Source organism: Tauraco erythrolophus, chromosome 12 (assembly GCF_009769465.1).
Source record: "Tauraco erythrolophus isolate bTauEry1 chromosome 12, bTauEry1.pri, whole genome shotgun sequence".
Lineage (NCBI taxonomy): Eukaryota > Metazoa > Chordata > Aves > Musophagiformes > Musophagidae > Tauraco > Tauraco erythrolophus.
This window is the reverse complement of record NC_141476.1, coordinates 15,234,698-15,254,915: the sequence shown is the minus strand read 5'-3', so window position 1 is coordinate 15,254,915 and position 20,218 is coordinate 15,234,698. Positions and strand designations below refer to the sequence as shown.

Here is a 20,218-nt window from a genome sequence, read left to right as displayed (position 1 = left end):
CTTCATGGCTTTCACATGGTCTAAGAAATGTTCCTTACCCCTTTGTCCTCTTACAGCATGAGAGAAGTGCAGACCATATGTATTACACTTTTCCCTTTTTATTTTCCTGTGCATTTCTAGTATATAAAAAAAAAAAAGACACCTCACTGATCCCATCAACCACTGAATTTAGTTATTACTAAATGTGAGGGTGTATAGAGAGGCTCTCAAAACAGATGGTTTGTGTCTTCCTTGGTAAACCAGCTCTCTTAAAGGCAGAAAGCTTTCCGTGCTGCCTCTGCACATTATAGCTGAATACCACTCCCAGTGAATGACTGACCTGAAGTGGAAAGATCTAGCACTCACTGAATCATCCCAAATCTTAGTTTTCTCAGGGTGGCAACCTTTTTGTGTTTAGCACTACATTCTTAACATATGCCGTAAAAGGAAGTGAAGTAATACGTATTTATAGAATGGGCTCTACAATGAAAAGATCTGTTTGCACAAGAGATGAAGCATTTTATTTAATGCAAATGAAAACATACAGTTAAAATCAAGGGATAATGCTTTAATTTGTCCCAATTTGTTTTGTCCTGCCTAGCAAAGAATTTCAAGCAGAATATTTACTGAACAATGGATGGTAGTAGGCACCATCATTGGGAAAACAAAGGCTACATGGCTCGAGTATTCCATCTAAACTTTGTGGGTGCCAATTTGGCGTGGATCATTGGCTTCTGATTTCGCTGGTCTTGAGCTCCCAGAGAGTTACAGATAATGAAGCCAGTAGCTCAGTGCAACTGAGCTGCACACTAAAGAAAATGTAAACACAATGAGCCGATTATTTAAACACACTAAACTGGCCATTGCCAATCAGTTAAAAATGGGAGAGAATCGAAGTGGTGTAATTGCACTAAATGAGCCACCTGCTTTTCCTGCTGTACAGCAGATAGCTCTGTGCAGCACAAAAAAAACCCCAACCCTGGACTGTCTTTGAGCTGTGCTAGATGAGGCCTTTAAAACAAATTATTCCAGCAATATGAAGATGAAATCATTGGTATCTCTCATGAAACATAATCAGACACATTTACCATACTTTTAAGCTTACTAATTTGTTTGAGTGGGGTTGTGTTTTGCTTTTCCAAAATTTATTTAATATGGAATTAGAAGAAAAGAAAAAAAACCACTGAATTGATGCAGTGGCAAAATCTGTTACCAGTACCCTTTCCCTGAGAGCACAACAATATAGATATTGCATGCATGGTGCTTATCGTTGCTGCTCTTGCCACAGAGAGAAAATCAGAGTAAGCTCTGTTCATCAGCGTTTCATTCTGATAATATCTAGAGCCATCTTTTCTTACAATTTGCTTCTTATATGGCATCTACTATCCAACAGATGAATTCTGTATCTTTGCCCTGTTTGATCCGGTCTTTCTGCTTTTGCGTTTGGTTTAGACGTAGAAAGTTCTACAGTGCCTGATCTTCACTACAGAAGAGTTTCCTAACACCCCCAGTAACGGTGGGGATGGGAGTTCCTTCTTCCTTCGGCACCAATAATCTGAGTGGCAGTGCAGATATGTGCTACCACCTTGCTGATTCGTGCCAGCTTTCAGGCTCTCCATCCACAAAAGGAATGAAATAACCCTTTGTGTGTTCTCTCAACTACCACTAATTTGGAAAGACATAGAAGTTCTTTTTAGGATTGAGCTGGAAGTGTTAAACAAAAGGGGGTTGTTTGCCACTGACTGTATTTCTTTTAACCTGCAGCAGGATGAAATTCAATTTTTGTGTTCGCTGTTTATTTTTTAAAGTGAACTTAAATACCTCCTTCCCTCCTCAATTTCTTTAAACTCAGTACTTCTTTTGAATAATATGTGCATATGTATGTATGTATATTTTCTTAGTTTATGGGTTTTATATTTAGGGAGAGAAATTATATAGGTGCCTCCACAGCAACGTGACATGTTCTATGATTTCTTTTTAGCAAATTGTTTATCTTATACCCGAAATATTGCACACAGTTAAATAATTTAAATATAATTTAAATTCATTATTAAATAAAGATGAGCTCATGAAAAGGTATCTGCTTCACATAACTTAGAAAAAAGTTTCTTTATAGTTTCCTCAGCACTTTGTTTACATAAAAAACAGTGAAAAATATATATTTGACTGCTCAAAGCATGAAAATCTAAAAAAAATCACATTAACATCAGAAAAGTTAAGGGCTATCGAAGCAATGAGATCCCCAAAGAAATTAACCTAATAAATCTGTAAGAGAAAATTAAATATCTCCTCAAAAGACTTTCATCCTGTCCAGTAGAAGGAAAAGTAAGCAATTCTGTAAGAAAAATATGGAAGCAGCATCATTTCTTCTTAACAGGTCTGTTTCCCCCAGGCACCCTCTTGGCCTCTGAAGAAGAATCTATGCTTTGGTTTTTAATCATGTTGTCAGGATTTATGACTGAAATGGTGCAACCCTGAATTCTATCTTTCCCAGATGCTAAGGCTCACTCTAATAAGTTCTCATTGCTTTGAGAGCTTCTCTTGTTTTTCAGTTTTTCTTCTTCTGTTCCTTTATCTTTATTTACATGCTCCCTAGTGAAAAATGCAGGCTGGCTGTGCTGTTAAGGCACAGTACTGTCCAAATCCTTCACCTGTCTTCTCCAAATGCATGCACATAGAAGCAGACTTTCATCTCTCTGTCTTGATTTGCTTTATAAGCAAAGCTTAGCAAGTGTTTTGCCTCCAGGTTATAAGACTGTAAAAAAAAATCAGAATTCTTTGCTAAGTTACTTGCAAAGAGCCAAACATTCTTAAAGCCAAATCACGAAAACAGCAACTAGTATTTCACCAACAGGACCCGTTTCCACTGAGGCACCACAGCCTCCAAATGAAGGATTTTTTCTGTTTAGTTTAAGCCACTCTTTCTTATTTAAGCATTCATTTTAATAAGATATTCTTGAATTTTTGCTGAAGATGTTAAATGGACACTTATATTTAAAAATCGTGAATGTAGGCGTGTACTTTGGAGAAGATCAGTGACAGACTGAAGGAACAGTTCAAATCAAAGTTGTTTGATTTGGTATTGAACAAATGCAACTGTGATGTAGCAGTTCTGCAATGAAGCAGTTCTTATAGTATGACAAATTTCCCTGTCTTTAGTGATAATTTATTTAGTAGAAGATAAAGTAAGCTCAAGGTATACCCTATGTTTATGGCATAAATACCACAAAAAATAGTCAGATAAATAGGCATTTTTCATATGGGCAGGCAGAAGGCATTCAAGGTAGGAAAATGAGCAGACTATTTCCAATAATTATCTTCTGTATTAGCTTTCACGTGTGCTGCAGAGCATGTATGAGGCCTGCACCTTTATTCTTCAATTCCTAAATGAATAATATATAGCTGTAGTGCCCTGGAGAATGACATTTCATTTTTCATCAACAAAATAGCTGTCAAAGGCCACAATATAGCAGACTGTCTAGTACAGATCTACAAGTAGGTACAAAAGAACCAAATAATATGTGTCACTTCCCTCTTGTCATTACCAACAAGAGAAGCCCTGTTCTGAATTTTTTTTTTTTTTTTGCATTTACCAGATGTGCATCTGGTACCTGCGCTCTGAAACTTCCGCACTGCTGTGTGGTATGTTTTCTGCTCATATTTTAGCCATCTGAAATCTAAAATTAATGTCTTAAAACTGTTTGGACATGGTTAGAGTTATATCTCTGTAAATATTACCACTAATTTAGTGCAGTGTATTAATATATGGAAACCTTTTTACGCACTTAAGGTGAAACCCAGGCATGTGTGCTATGTGACTTGTCGTTCTGTATCCTAGAAATCCACTTTGAGTTGTAGTTTTTGTACATGTGCTTTGGAGCACCTTGGCAATTGGGAAAGATATGTGATGACAAGTTTGTTTTGTCAAACTGCTATAATTTATTTTTATGCTTTTCGTTGATTTTCTTGGTGGTGAAAGGTATTAGTCTGACAGCTTCTGGGTACTAATAATCTGTCGATGAAGGTGAGACAGCCAGAGCAGCAATAGCACAGGATTTCTTTCAATGTCCTGCCACCTCCCCACAAGGACCCTCTCTAGACTTTAGAAACTGGTTTACTCTTCATACCATTCAACACTGTCCCTCCTTCTGCTCCTTGCGAGAATGCCAGCCAGGCTGCATATCTTGTGTCTGAACATCTTTCCACTACAATTTTACATAGACTGCTGAGTAAAGCATACTGTGTAAATAATTAGGGCTTCCTGTATTATTGGCTTACTTTGCTTTGTTGTTTGGAGCAATTCTTCCTTTTTTTCTATGGACTTTACATTTACTTCCATGGTAAGAAGCTTATAATTTGTACATATTATAGGAAAAACTCCAAATTTTGAACTGGTGATAAAACATTCGAAATTTTATGCATTTAATATCTTTCAGCTGTTATAATTGTCAGTGAGGGTATTTTACACTACCAAGTAGAAATCCATTAGGTAGTAGTAGAAAGCCATAGGGTACATTTGTTGATATAGCTTGTGCTGCTAGTAGGTCTTGGAAGTTTAATTTTCTTGAACCAGATTCGTAGTCAAATGTAAGTACATTGCAAAGTAGAAGACTGGAATTTACTGAATCAGGAAAATGACAATAGAAAGATTTTCACAAAAATGTATTTGACCCCTGAAGTTATAGGCAACGGAGGTGCACATTTAGTTTTTGGTTAAGTTATTTTCCATTAGTTGTAGACAATTGCACATAGTCTGTGTTTGTCCTATGACTGATTTTGAAAACAATTCCTCTGTAGACTTCAGTGACCAGATGTGGAGTTAGCAGCATGGTGATGTCAGAAAGTCTTAAGCACGTTATCTGTGGCAAAGAGCAAAGCTCTCCTGCGAGGTGCTGTAACATATAGCATGGATTTGGGCATCTAGATGGACTTAAAGTTAGATCATGGGAAGCAGGCAGTTATGTTAATTAACTATGGACTGTTGAACAGGATATGGTTAGCTGCAAACAGTTATTTAAAACTGAAATACAGTCACTTCAAAAAGGGTAATCTGGAAGCCTTTCTTTCTGCAACAATGAGTTAAGTCTGTCTGAGTGAGAAGAAAGTGTATTTTCTAAAATCCCAGAAAGACATCAGCAATAAAATAACACTCTGGAAATGACACCTGAACACAGAAGCCTTGCAGTGTCTTAGGCTACTATTTTGACTACAAATGCTATAGTAGCCTGGGTAAAAAATAGAACATTTACAAGAATCAAAAAAAAACAAAACTGGATTTGAATTGGTGAATGCCCTAGAACCCATTTATACTCAGCTTTAATACCATTCATGGTGACAGAGAAGCCAGAATTGATTCATTATGTTGCAGTGTTCAGATTTCAACGTAGTGATGGGCTTCATCCACTGATCTTGACATGTATTGCAAAATTCCTTTTGTTTTTAGTGCTGAAGAATCAGGTCTTTTAAGATCATTTGGCAATGATGCTTTCGCTGGTATGTTTTGCACGTCCTGTGTTAGAGTTGTTTGAATCATCTTTATAAACTTTCAGATAGGTGTTTAACCTGCCCACTGTGAAAGTTACTGAGATGGGAAAATGTTGTTCGAAAAACAGAACTCATTCCAAGCTTTCGTAAAGAAATCTGTCTGCCATGTACCTTTCTGAGGATTTGCTCCTTTCTTTTTCCTTTTTCTTTTTATTTTTTTAACCTGGATACATTATGTGTTTACTAGTTTTTTCCTAAACCAGAATCTTCACACTGGAAACGCCTTTAAATATATTTATTAAAACTAAACTCATTATAATATCATCCACAGATGATATGCAGACATTTCCAAACAGCAATTTCACAGTGTTTCATAATGATTTTAAGGTTGTTTATTACAACTCTTCCCCTCTGCCATCACTCTAGAATTTTGTATTTATTCCCTGTTAAATGAAGTTTTTTTATCTACATACATTTTAGTATTTTTGTTCCTCTTGCTTATAATGCAATCTTAGATTGTTATATACTTCCTATAATACAATCAGGCAATCTACAAAAAATAAAATCTAGCATGTTGAAGCACAATATTAATTATATTTCTGACTATTTGTTTGAGTATATATTTCAATCTTTTAGTGACTTTTTATCTTTGAGCATTTAAGGAAACTATTATATCTATTACGATGTAATAATTACATGAGAAATGTAATACAAGTACAAATATTGAGAGGGGAAAGGCTTATTCCAATATTTAAAGTAAAGTTCAAATTATAACAGATGCTCCACATGATAATAGTATTTGATTAACACTTCTTAATAGAATAATGAAGTCCGCAGAATGACCAAGTAGTTCAGGTGTATGAAATTGAAAGTTGATGAATTGATTGCACTTTCAAACACCAAATAAATGATCACCAAACTTATTATATTAAAAAGCCATTTACAAAGAATAAAGACAAAACTGAATGCTGTTCTACTTGTAGCACTGGATATTGAATGAAGCAGGATGAGCCTATTTCACTCATAGAATTCCTCAACTACTCTGCAGAGAGCACATTAGCATCTGTAAACTGCCCTTGTCTCTGTGCTTATCACTTGCCACCATCACTAGGAGATCCAAGTGGACATGTGACACAGTCCTTGGATCTAGAGGAATAAAACAGTCAAGCGAACAAGACTGGAAAGGCTGAGGTGTAGAGATTACCTTACAGGGGCTGGATTCTGACCATGGTTAAAGGGGGAAAAAAATAAAGGAAAAAAAAAAAAGCTAGGGAAAGTGGTGTATTACTGCATGCCATAGAGGCAGCACAGCTTACACCATGTACTGCTCTGTTTGTCTTGGCAGATCTGTGTGCGCGGATCTGGCTGTGGGCGTCATTCTGCCAAATATGGTCAGTGTTCAACTTACACCCATGTTTAGGTCTCTAGTTATGCGTTTGTCTACCATGTGCCTCTCTCTGCCAGTCCACAAAACAATGGCTTCCTGGCCATTTCTATTCTGAATATAAGATAAAATTACTAATGTAAGCAGTATGACTATATACTAAATGTTTAGTTGAAGCTGCAAGAGCCAATGTATTAGATATTTTGCCTGTAAGCCAAAAAGAAAACGTAGGCATAATAAAGAAGCTTTTAGTGATGGTTGCTGTTACAAAACGAGATCGGAAAAAATTATATGCAGTTTCTACCACAATGGATTACCGCATTTTATTGGTACAGGTTGCAACGTTTCATGGCATGCAGTGCAGAATGCCTCATGGTGATGCTGAATGCATTTCATGACCTGTTTTTGGCAGCTTCTGGGACATCCTTTCCATAGCCGAATTTGTGTGCACTCCTTTCCTCTTCACTTAAAAGCAAGGCACACATTGCAAAATGTTGAAGTCCCATCTCATACATCTATAAGTCATCTATGTCCGATTGTGTTCCTTTGTCCTTCTGATGATGCAAAAGTCAAATGGATATGTACAAATAATACTAGTAACTTTTATATATTTACATTTGTTGCAACTTATCAGCTAAAGATTCTTTACATTTGCTATAGATGTTAAATGCTTTTTATGTGGATGGATATAGTTAATTAATTGTTCTATGGACAGACAGATTTAGAGAAATAATCACAATTCCATATACTATCTCTGAGTTCTGGATTTTACATTTAGATCTCTGAAGTGTATCAGTGATGAGTAAAATCACAAGCAGAAAGAAATTTCCCTGTATACTATGCATCTGAGGAGGCTTCTAGCATATGTTGATTTTAGCAGGTACTTGTCATGAAATATTTTGCCCTCATGAAAAGAAACAAATGTAAACCCATCCTTGTTCAATTATCTGTTCTGTGAATACACCAAAATTTCACCTCTCTCTTCTTTGGAAGCAACACCATGTTTTTACAAATTCGTTGTGCACTGAGATGCTACAACTGTAGAAGAGCCTTTTTGCCTTTACTGGAGTTCAGGAGTGGTCTGTTGTGAGAAGCCCCTCAAATGCATAGGTTCTTTCACTTTCTGGGGCTAAATGTGCTGATCTCAGTCCAGAACCAATTGTTAAAGCATCATGTTGAATGTGTATTCTCCTCCTCCTCGCATCGTTTATATCATTGTGTGTTACACTGTATGTGTATCTTCCCTGGTTTCTCCCAGTTACGCTTTTACTTTGTTCTGTAGTCTGATAAAATCCTTACAAAGTTTTCACAGTGTTTCTTACCTTTAGTCTCTTTTGTGTAACCTGTATTTTAACGATCCCTTTCCCTCTTTTCCCTGCTGCTGTTACAGTTTTTCTTTTCCTGTCTACTTTGTGGGCAGACTGTTCCATATCATCATTTTGATTCCACTGTGTTTTCTTCTTTTAGTCAAGCAGTTTTCTATTCTTCTCTGTAGAATTACACTTTATGACTACCAGGCCATGTGTAGAACAAACAAAGAGAGTAGCGACAGTGCCCATAGCTTACTGGACGTAAGTATAGTAAATTTTCTGAGCACCTTTCCATGCAATCATCAAAGAAAATTGTTGCAAATATCTCACGGCCATTGTAAGTCCATTATTTTGATTGGAATGCTTACAGCTCTCGTGTTTATCCTAGTGCCTACAAGGAATGGTTCATTATAAACAAATGCAACGTATTAAGCATTTTCAAGTTCAAATACTTCCACAATCATTTTTAATGCTGGGCCACCATTTCTGAGGTTCTGTCAGAATGTTCTTTGCACCATAAGAATCCTCCTTCATAGGACTTTGTAAATTTGGCAATAGATTGCTTTGTTTGGGGGACTGGGATCACATATGCCTTTTCTGTATGTAAACACATACATGCATGCAGAAATATAACTCAAATTAAAATTGAGATTTTGGGGGGTTTTTTTAGTATGTAAGGATTGATTCATTGGCAAGGCATACAAGTCAGTGATTCTAACACATTTTTTTCCCTTAGTATTTAAATAAGATGTTTTTTGAAGTAGAATTTCAATGCATTTAAACCATTGTTTTGCAATCAGATCTGAATACAAACCCTGTCCCTTTGTAAGGTCTGATTAGAGCCCAGCTGGGTCTTGTGAGGGCGACACTTCCTTCTTGCTAAATCACATATCTCGGAAATAACGCTAAGGGTATTTTGTAGTCATGTATATGTTTTACTGATTACTCTAATATTCGATCAGAAGTGATCAGGTGTTAGATAAGGTATAGTTTTTGCATATTAAAAAGTAACCATTTTAACAACTATGACAATATTACCATGAAAAATTCTTCTGTAAAGACAGCAGGAAAACACTAGCAATTTTACTGGTCTGGAAAAGTTATCTGATACTATTTTTAAATGCACAGGGATTGAGCTAGGAAAAAATAAGCCTACACATAGTTAAACTGTTGAATAAATATCAAAGTTCTGGCAACCTCCAAATATCTATATATAGCTTCTATGGTTTAATAATCATATGCATTTTGGGATGTTTTCATTTACATATTTACATGAGACTATAATTTTAAAATACCTGCAAATTTGGATCTACTGCACTTATCAGTCTATTATCTGCTAAAGCCTGAACCTGAAAAAAGACTATTTTGACATAATAAGTACCAGGCTGTGCAGTGAGACTTAAATTGTCAGAGAAATAGAATGGAATGCTGTGAATCATATTTCCATGAAAAATTTAAAAATATATTACAACTCTTAGCAACAACCTTCCATCCCAAGACTTGAGGCTTCAGCTCAGTTTGAATAAGCACCCAGCACGTAGAGCTGAAGTATTTCTCTTTTACAAGTGGGCTTTAATTCAAGAGATTGTCACTATTCCAATTGTTGTCCAGACTGTTTGCAGAGAAAAAACTCTGCAACTGTTGTTGGATACACTGAGACATGACAAGCATGTTCCTCCTTCATTTTTTTAAAGATAGCCGAACTCTCCTTTAAACCTCAAGTGAGTTTTTGTGATGTTCAACATGAAAGATGGGCAGAGTTTTGGTTATTTTGTTATTTTCCTGTTGATTCAGTCACTGCTAATATCCATAACTACAGAGAAAGTATAAAGAGGACTTGCATTAAAAACAGGTAGGGCTAGATTCCTCAAAAGTATTTTTTCCTGGTTTTATGCCCACTTTTGTACATATAGATAAGGTTATTAGCATTCAGCACAGTTTCTACATAAGCAAAATGTTTGTTCACAAATGTTTACCCTTCCTTTTGAGAATAATGGTTTTACAACTATAGGAATAGATATATGGACAAGACTGAGACTCTTTTAAAAGTTCATATTGTAAGCAGCTTAGAAGTGGAGCATAGGCATCAAAGACTGTATGACTACTAAAGTATCTGTCACAACATTCTGCCAAAATTGTGGAAAAAAAGTGTCAGGGCTGGACCCCTCTTTCTAATATAGTGTTTTATGCTGTAAGACTAAAATGATAAATTAGGGATAGACTAGATTTACAGATCATCAGATCCATTTCTTTACTAGTATAGAGTTGCTTCTTAAAAGATATCCAGATACTTTGTTATTTAGCGTATTTTCTTGTTTTAATTTATTCAAGTCCTAGATAATTATCCATAGAACCACTTTGTTGCAAGTATATGAGTGCCATACAGTCACCCAGCTCAACTCCTTTGACTCTCAATGATGGTTTAGATGTATAGAGAGAATAAAACTCCTGCAGTTTTTGCTGCAGTTTTTGAAGGAGCAGTCTTTGAGTGGAAAAGATTGTCTTAGTAAAATCACATTTCATGAGAATGCATTTATATCAATGTAATGTTTTCTACTAAAATTTCAAACCAAATTATTTTTCTCATTTTCTCTTCATATTATTGAATTATTTTTTTTGTATATTGTGATTTCAAATTTTCTTTTAGTTCTTATATTTAAAAGTTTTTATAATATGCAGTGTACTTTACATTAAATATGTATTATTCATAATTAATAAGAAATATATTCTTTTACACTAAATCATTTGGCATTACGAAAACAAAAGTATGCAACAAAGTTAATTAATTAGGTGTAAAATTTCAGGTTTTCCGATTTGGAATGAAAATAAGTAAGATGCCCCACAGGGCTGAAATTTTATTTTCTTTTCATCTCTAGGAAAGACTTGTATCTTTTATCTTTTCCTGTAAGACAGTCCTTAATAGGTGAAAATCTTTACTCTCTTGGGAATTCTGCTGGCTTGCTATGTCAGCCTTTCATGCCACAGACTGACACTAGTTCATTGGCTCTGCGAGTTATCAGCCCTGTGCAGAAATACTCTTTGTGGCCTCTGAAAACTTCAAATGGCCAGTTACTGCTGTGCAAAATGGCACTGCTTCAGTAAGGTGCCAATTCAGGATGGCTAAGCATGATTTAAGATGTCTGAGTAGTTCTCTTGAAGTCAATATGACTTCTTACATGTGCTAAAATACTCTGTTGACATGGAATCTAAAAAGTCTGCAAAATTTTATGCAGCTAGGGGAGTCGTAACACAAATCAGTAAGATGAGGATAGATTCCCTTCCAAATTTCTGGAAATTGACTTGTCTGCCTGAGATTATTTCATAAAAGAATAATCCTATTGATATTCTTTTAAAAAGTAAAATATTCAAAATGTAGTAGAAGTACTGTAAACACAGGATTTTCAAAGTATTTGCTGTATTTGTTATGATCCAGAAAAACTGAGGGAGGAGGGAAGAATCTTAGAAACTCCCTGAAGTGCTTACAACTAGAACTTCAGTATGACAGAAATAACTTCATTTAGGTAAATTCAAACTTCAGAATCTTTTCCTAACCTAATTAGACTGAGGTAATGAACAGAGATTTACATTACAGAGAGGCAAGCCTCTGAGTTGTAGGCTAAGAAAAGCTCATATTATCTACCAGAGCTGTTCCTCCAGCAATAGCCTGGGAAATAGGAACCCCTAGAGGTTAAATATTTAAGAATCATTTGCAAAACTTTCCTTTTCCAAGTGATAATCTGTGTACATGACCAACCACATTAAAAGGAAATTTCATTGCTATAAGTTTTAATATTCAATATAATACTTGCTTCTTCATAAGAAAAAAATATTATTCTTTTTTCGTGCTACCCATGCATTTGAATATTCATAACATTGCCTTTACTTGAAGAATTCAGTTAAGATATAAATACTGCATGTTTTGCCTTTTTATTAAATGAGTTGCTTCTCTTCAGCCTTATAATGCCTTCTTTGCTGCAGTAAAATGGATTATGACTGAGCTTGTCTTGTAAGTAAATTTTATCAAGAACTTAATGAATATTTGTATGAATTAATGACTATTTGTACTTCTGAATACTTAATGAATATTTGTACTTTTTGCCTTTTGCATACATTTTGCTACTTCTATTATATGATTTTAAATATAGTAATATTTGTTAATATTTTCCTTTCCATTTTTGCTTTGTTTAAATCTGAGAAAATTTTGGCTATATGAATGCACAGTTGCACTTTTTACATTATTCATGGTCTTTGCTTATATCCGTATGTCTTTGCTTAGTGAGTCTAGCAGATCACGATATACAAACCAAATTTATTGTTGTAGTTGCTGTTAAATTTTACATAAATGTCTGGCTGTTTGTAATGCTGCTTGGGTGGGCTGTTGTCAATATAGCAAGCAGTGATTCACTGCATTGTTTGTGACTTCATGAATTTCTGTAAGATGGACCTTTTACAGTATATGCCAGATAAGGTGTACTCTGGATGTTGCTGGTTTTTTACCTGGCCTAATTCTTCCGACGTTTCAAGTTAATACATAAAGAGCATTGCCTTTAAGAGAGATCGTCTAAGAATTTACAGTGAAATATCATATGGAGAAGAGGAAGCCTTAAAATTTATCTTGTGTTATTAAGCTATATGTTTTATTGTTGTTCTTATCCGAGAGCAGAGTTACAGGTTTAAGTAAATTTTATCTTTACTGGAAAAGTACTAATTTTTTCCTGTAGTCCTTTTGTTTTAATTGTAAATTATATGAGCTTTCATCAAAGTTTGGAATAAGAGTTAAGGAAAATTAACTGAATGGCTATTGCCAGAGGGCAGAGATTGATCTTAAATGCAGCTTTCAAAGTAAATATCAGGGAAAGAAATCATGTTAAAATGAGACTTTGATGCTAGCTACAACAGCTTCAAAAATTTCCAGAAACTTTCTGTGTTTATAAGTATTGTAGCTTCATGTCCGTATGATAAACTGGATGTTGGTTTCACATTCTTTATACTTAAAATACCTGATAGACTGACACATTTCAGTCCCTTCTTCAAAGTAAACTGCAGTTTATTTTAGTGGGAAAATGCATTTCCTACACATCTAGTTAGAGTTGATAAGGCACTGGTTGATCAATCTTTTCTGCTCCTAAAAATAAATTAGCTTTATTATTTTAGTTCCAGAATTAATGTAAGAAACTATTTTATGTACACTTCTGTACTGTATCGAAGAGAGTTGTAACCTTACGGCATTTTACTGAGAAGTCAAAATACCCTGCATAGTGAAGAAATAATACTCAAACAGTAAGAATACCATATGCTGCCATGCATTGAGAATTTTAATGGACACTTCAAATAATATCAATAATTTAAATTAATAATATGTAAATCTATTTTTTATTGATGGGGTTACTTTCAGTACAAATTCTTGGTGGTAAGATAAAACCCAGTGAAAGTATGAGAACAGCAGTAGTTGATAATCACAGTTATTCTAGTAACATGAATTTCAGTTCTGTATTAGCTTTTATTTAAAATGGGGTTAATGGTATTGAACTACTGCCAGTTTAGCGTTTTCAAAACATTCTGCAGGATAATATGAAAACTCTAATGATTTCTTTAGGTTCCTTGTGGAATTTAATCTATGCAGTTGGTGGCACTCTGATCTAACAGCAAAAGGTAAGTGTAATTATTTTTTTCCTGTCCATAATGGCAGGAATGGCTAGATTAAATTGGATTTTTGAAATTCGGGTGTGTAAAATATTTTAGATTAACTAATAGACACCTGATACCAATAGTTTGTCTCCCATGTCAGCATCTTCTTATTTGTTAATGTTTCCCAAAACACAAGATAATTAAGATCTTCTACGAATAACCACGAAGCACTTGTGTGTACTCTAGGAATACAGTACTCTACTATAATGGAAAAGTTAAATAGTTAATGATTAAATATGCTTTTAAAAAATGTTTCCATTCATTCCAGAACAGTCCTTGTGAAGAATGCCGTTACACTAGCCTTTTTCTGCTTATAGCACACTTTTTCTAGAGCTGCTGTAGTATGTAGGGGGTTATTGTGCTGGAAAATGCCATTTCAACAAATGTCCACAGGAACATGAAAATGATTTTATGCTTAAGGTAGTAAATTTTATGCTTTTATTTTTAAACAAGACTGGTTAAAACTGTATTTTGTTTTATCAGTCCACTCAAAATAAACATTTTAAGATAATAAAATCTAGATGAATTAAAAGTTAATTTACTCAAAATATTTTTTTAAAATGTGGAGGCTTCATTTTAAAATAATAATGACATTTTAACAGTTCCCATAAGAATTGAAAAGTTTCCGTGTCAACTGTCTCTTATATTTTAGCAGACTTTTCATGGCGTTTCAGAAGTGTTGCTCAAAAGTAAAGAGCTAATTTACAAGAGTAGTGGTCTTCAATTGACTATTTCATAGGCAAATTCTACTGCATGTCATTTACTGGTGTAATGATTTAAACTGCATTCTTCAGCCTTGTATTTGCAGATTTACATATTCCTTAACAAGGCAGGGGATAAAATTACTACTTTAAGCCTCATTTTTTATTTGCATTGCCTGGATACTAGACTGTCTTCATGGCAAAATAATATCCTGTCTGAAGTTAAGGTATTGGGGAAAATGGAAGATACCAATGCCCTGGAATACTCCAATATCCACTATAGAAATTAGATGCTGGAGCTCTTCTAGCAGAGAGATCTGTCCTTGGAGCAATCAGAAAGTATGGCAATAAATGACAAAACACGTGTCAGGCTACTGCCTAACGTGTTGTAAATGCTGTATGAGAAGGGGAGGTGGAGATGAGTGTCTGCTGGAGGAGGAGATTTGATAAGAGCCTTCTGGAAATTTAGATGCCTAAACTTAGCATGGCCTTTCCCATACTATTGTAAACTGTACCCTGCATTGCAACACTGAAGCCAATTCTTCTGTTACATGAGCAGTGAGTCCATTGTAGACTGGATGCACATACACAAATAGAGCTTCATGAGAACCAGCCAGACACTATTTGCTTTTAGGGCTGCTTCGTAACCAGCAGTGCCTAGACAGATCTTCTAAAGACCAATAACTTTCCAGTGATTTCCCTAACCATGATGAAAACGTCTCTTATGCTGATGGCTGTGAAGGACAATAGGGTTTGCTATGCTAAATTCAGAAAATGCAAAACTGTTCCTTACATCTGAAGAAGAATGGCAGGTATGCCAGTCTTAGTCCTTGGTGTCTGCAGAACAGCACAATGCAGCCTGGGTAGGGAATGGGTAACTTTTGGGGATGTTTTTTCAAGAATACAGTATAAACATGCCTTCATATAGCCTGACACGAAACATCTAATGGCACTTGCATTGTATGTTAGGGAAAATACCCCTTAAAGATAGCATCCTTCTTCATCTCATGAAAATGGATGTCTGATTTGTATTTTAAATGTGTACTAAATACAGAAGACAGGCATTAATAACTTGCAACCTTTCTTTTCTTAAAGATAAAACTGTCATTACAGCACTTTGTCAGATAAGCGTGATTGAGGGATTTTCATTCATGTTTTAGTTGAAAATGAAGTTTTAACTAAACAAAGTATTTACTCCATTTCTTTGATGAGTAAAAGTATTGAAAATATTCCTCATCATACTCAGTGGAAAATCATCATCTTTATGGTACTGCTTGCCCAGTTCAAATTTAGTCGGGTAGCAAGTGATAGTTTTTGGAAACCAACACGTGTTAGCAAAGCAAAAGCAAGAGAGATTTCACAAGAGAGAAGTCAGCAGGAGAGAAAAGCACATGCTTAGGTATATTCTTCTGTAGATGCAATGTTGCCACTTAAAGTTGTAATAATTGTGACTGCTCTTCATAAAATTAAAAGCAATGAACTCGCACTTTTTTTACATAACAATGTTTAACAAAGGTCAGAAAAAAAAAAAACAAACCAGTTTCTCTAATAAGTAAGCTGCTTCTTGCTCAAATTATGACATTAATAGAACACCACATATTATGAAGATCCTAGAGGGTCCCCACACACCTGCCAATTTACCAAACCCTACTATGAAAAATACTTCTGCACAAGGTCATGTAATCTCAATCACATCTGTAAATGAGAGAGAAGAAACTGATGCCCTAAATCTTGGGCAACCCCATCATCTTCAGGACTCTGACAAGGTGCTGAAAATCTGAGACCCATGGATCTCTGGCAGTCTCTTTGTTATAGAAGCCATATGTTGATACAAGTGAAGATAGAACCAAAATACAGGTGATAAATTTCAGTCATTCTTGGCAACAGATAAGCAAAACAGAAGAGAAAGGGAAAAGGTGCAGTAGAGCTAGTCAGACAACTCTTAAGAAAATGCTAAATTATTAAATATGTCACGAACATAGTGAAAAACATCAGAAATAACAAAACTTTTCTGACCAACTTTAGTATCTCCCTTGAGATCTGTGCATTTGGGGGAAGATTACAAAAATTATGAACAGTTCAGAAATGCATGTCCTAGCACGTGATTGCAAATGTAGTTTTGCTCATTCCCCCGGCACTGTGCAATAGATACACCACTGGCTCTGAAACAGATTATCTTGAATGGAAGATCTGTCAAGTCCCAGAGCCTGTTTAGTGTAACCTATTTTTGTCATACCTCGTCTTGTTTTCTCACTTAGCAATTAGTTTAAGATAGGCTTAACATTTGTGCTGATGTGCCAGTGTATCTCTGTTAAGGAAGAATGAATGGGTGGGGAGGAAAAAGAAAGGGAATGAGGGAGAGACATTGTCCAACAGACGCATCAGTGTGAGAGTCAGAAGAGCTGCCTTCAGTTCCCAGCTTTGCTGCTGTCCTATAGCTTGACCTTGAGCCTGTCTCGCTGCTCCTCAGTACCTCAATTTCCCAATCTTTACGATGTAAATTGTGATGCTTTCTTTCCTCTTGCTCTGCAAGGGCTTCAGATTAAAAGTGTTATGGAGTCTTAATTATTACTATTTTGGGAAGCAGATAACAAGCTTTAGTTCTGGGCAAAGTAACACTTCTGCCCCCCGCCCACAGTGTGATTCAAACTGGTGAAACTCTGTGAAGATCCCCAAGCTGTAATCCAAAAAAATGAAGCTTTGGCTTCAGCAAAACATACCACAATTTAGTTATCAAGTAAATGTAAACCTCCACACATAACAGCGATGCACAGCGTCACTGAAATAAAAATGGTGCTAAGTCCATCTTGAATCTAAAGAGAAAGAATAAAAGCTTGTGCATAAATGTAAAGTAGGTTGGCAATGGCTGAACCGTGAATAACTACTTTAACAGTTACAAAATTACATTCCATGGATAAACTTTTTTTTCTAATTGAAAAAAACAGTGTTATGCACTGCCTAGGAAATCTCACAGGGTGGCAGAAGCTGAGTAACATTTCCGTTCTCTGTGAGCTCTGTAATGCAGCATCTCGTGTTGTTCAGAATTTTGTGTGCTGTTCTTCCCATGTTAACATCAAGATATTTTTTTCTGTGCCTATAGCGCAGAGGTTGAAACAAACCCTAGAGCCCTGTGATACTGAATATCCAGCTTTTGTTTCCGAACGCACTATAAAGGAGACCACGGGGAATATTGCTTGCGATGACTGTTTCAAGTAAGCCCTTTCAATTTTTTTTTTATACAACTGTTTGTGACAAAGCAGTAAAACTGAATTATTCAAGGTTATGTTGAAGAACGTACAAGTCTGTTATGTTTTATCTTATATAATGACCTCTGTCAGGGTGTCATTTCTCTTGTTAAAGGGGTCATTTAAAAGTTTGATACTCTTAAATTAAAGTAGTGCTGATTATTTTCTACCAAAAAAAAAATGTAAAACCAGTAGAGGCTTGTGCTAATTTCAAATAATAGTGAATGTTTTAAGACTTTTACGGGACACAGGCAGCATTCTAAGAGCATATTCTGCAAAGATTTAGATACAAAACGGCTGGTGCTGTTAGCTCTCCTGTACAGGAGTGAAATCCTGCTGGATAGCTTAGAAGTTCCCTTGTGGTACAGTGAGATCTGGTTGTTTTACTTGAATGCCAAACAGTGTTTCCTTCATAGAATTGTTAGCCTGAAGGAGTGGGAGAGGATTAAATCTATTCTCCAAACTTTCAGTGCTGGGAAGCTGAGTTAATAGGAACAAATCTCACATGTCAGTGCTGCAACCTTGTCAGTTCTACCAGTGCTGCTCTAAAGTTGTCCTTCGTAGGGTTAAAAGAAGAGAAAGACTTCAGTCTAGCTTTCCTCCTTTGTATCAAACATATCTTTTCTCTGCATTTAGTCCCTATGTGCAGTGACATTTTTACTATAGCTATGGTACATTGTAATTGAAGAATTGCATAGGTGGTGTTTATGCAAATTTCTGTACTTCAGTAAGTCTCTTAATTGGATCTCCTTTATGCTGAGAGGTCATCATGGCAAAGGAGATTAGTATTTACAGCAATAATTTGTCTATCAACATAAATGTCAAGAATAATTTATAAGTCAAACAAAAATTGTTACAATTCTCCCTTTCACGACTAAATCAATATACAGTTAGCGAATAAAGGTGAAAACTGCTTCTCTTTTAAGTCAATAAGTGTGCTTCTGGACCTGGTCCTAAATTTACTCCTTGATATCTTCATTGTTTTAAAACAGGAAATAGGAGTAAGTACACTGGAGATGTATGTTAAGTGCTAATATTCACTTTTATTTTCACTGACTTTTAATTATAAGGAAATTATTAGTGTGTAGTATGAATAGTTGGGTTTATATGGTTTTGTGGGATAGAAGTACAAAAGTGCTTTGTAAATTGATCCTAGGGAACCCTTTAAGTGTAACAATAAGTCCCACTGCCTGAAATGTACAAACTTGACAAAATCAAGCCGTGACTTTTCCACTTGACATATCAAATATAAAGTATATTACACTGCTATAAATGCTTCATGCCAGCATGGCAGAATTCAAGCAGCCTTATTTTGTGATCATTTAGCAGAAGATTGCTGAGAAGTTGTGCAACAAATTATCATACATCTCTTATGTTTAAATATTACAGACAGACATGTTTCCGTGAAAAGAAGATTAATTTAACAGGACCAGGTTTTCTCAAAGGAATGCAGATTTCAGTCTGTCTTCTTAGGTAACTTCAGGTCAAAGGAAGTAACTTTCAAAAATAACACAATTCTGCAATACTTGGACAGCACTGAGTTGGAAACTGAGTTTAGTGAAAATTATAGTATTTCAAAAATAATGCGCTAAGATCTTTTTCATAGAAAAACATTTTGTGTTCCACAGTGGAACAAAAAAATAAAAAGAAAGCCCTGTAAGTTACAAACTGATCTCAAGGCACCCATTATTTTTCTCCACAAGCAATGGCAAAACCTAAAGAAATAATCCAGAAGAACTCTTAGATTCTCATGGGAAAGTTCTTCGTTATACCGTTTACCCTCTGTCATTAACAATCTACAAATTGCATCTAAGATTGCAGACTGCATTAGATTCCAAATATTTTTGTTATAACCCAGGACACTTTCCCGCAGAACAGCTAAGGAATTTGACCCAAAGTCCTTTGTAGACCTACGTCTTCTGACCCAGTTTTCTGTTTCGTGGCCTCAGTACCAATAAATATTTTTACAAGCAAGTGTCTTGCCTAATACTTGTAATTTAAGAATGATGGGCTCAATCAGTCAAAATTAGGGTTCAACCTTATATGCAGTGAGTCTTGAACTGACACCGTGTTCAATGGTTAATGTGCACGGCATCTGTTGCATACTGGGCTCTCGATTCAGATCCCTTTGAGGCAGTAGGATTATTTTCTGTGTCCTCTTTGGATCATATTATAGATTGATCTCTTTGTGATATACACTTGCAAATCTTGATTACAAATAGAAAAAGGTATTTGTAAATATTTAGCTGAATATACACTCATTCTAATATTGCAAACTTAATTGAAAGGCACTGGAAAAGTCAGTATATTGTGAACAGATTTGCAAACAAAAGTTGTGCAAATACTCTACTGCAAGAAAGCAAAGCTTGTGTCACAAGTTACTCGTTCAAGTCACTGTCTTTTGTTCCTACAGTGTTGGGCACTGCT

The 20,218-nt window shown here is 35.4% G+C and overlaps 1 protein-coding gene across 3 annotated transcripts in view; it reads left to right on the top strand.

Annotated features, from left to right (window-relative positions):
• The window catches only part of CACNA2D3 (calcium voltage-gated channel auxiliary subunit alpha2delta 3), a 445,975-nt gene that overhangs the window by 410,195 nt on the left and 15,562 nt on the right, over positions 1–20,218 (top strand). For all 3 annotated transcript variants that reach the window (XM_086618882.1, XM_086618881.1, XM_086618879.1), the window contains 4 exons: positions 8,336–8,418; positions 12,111–12,163; positions 13,754–13,809; positions 17,647–17,758. In XM_086618882.1, the coding sequence (XP_086475008.1) occupies positions 8,336–8,418; positions 12,111–12,163; positions 13,754–13,809; positions 17,647–17,758 (304 nt within the window). The remainder of the gene's footprint in view (positions 1–8,335; positions 8,419–12,110; positions 12,164–13,753; positions 13,810–17,646; positions 17,759–20,218) is intronic.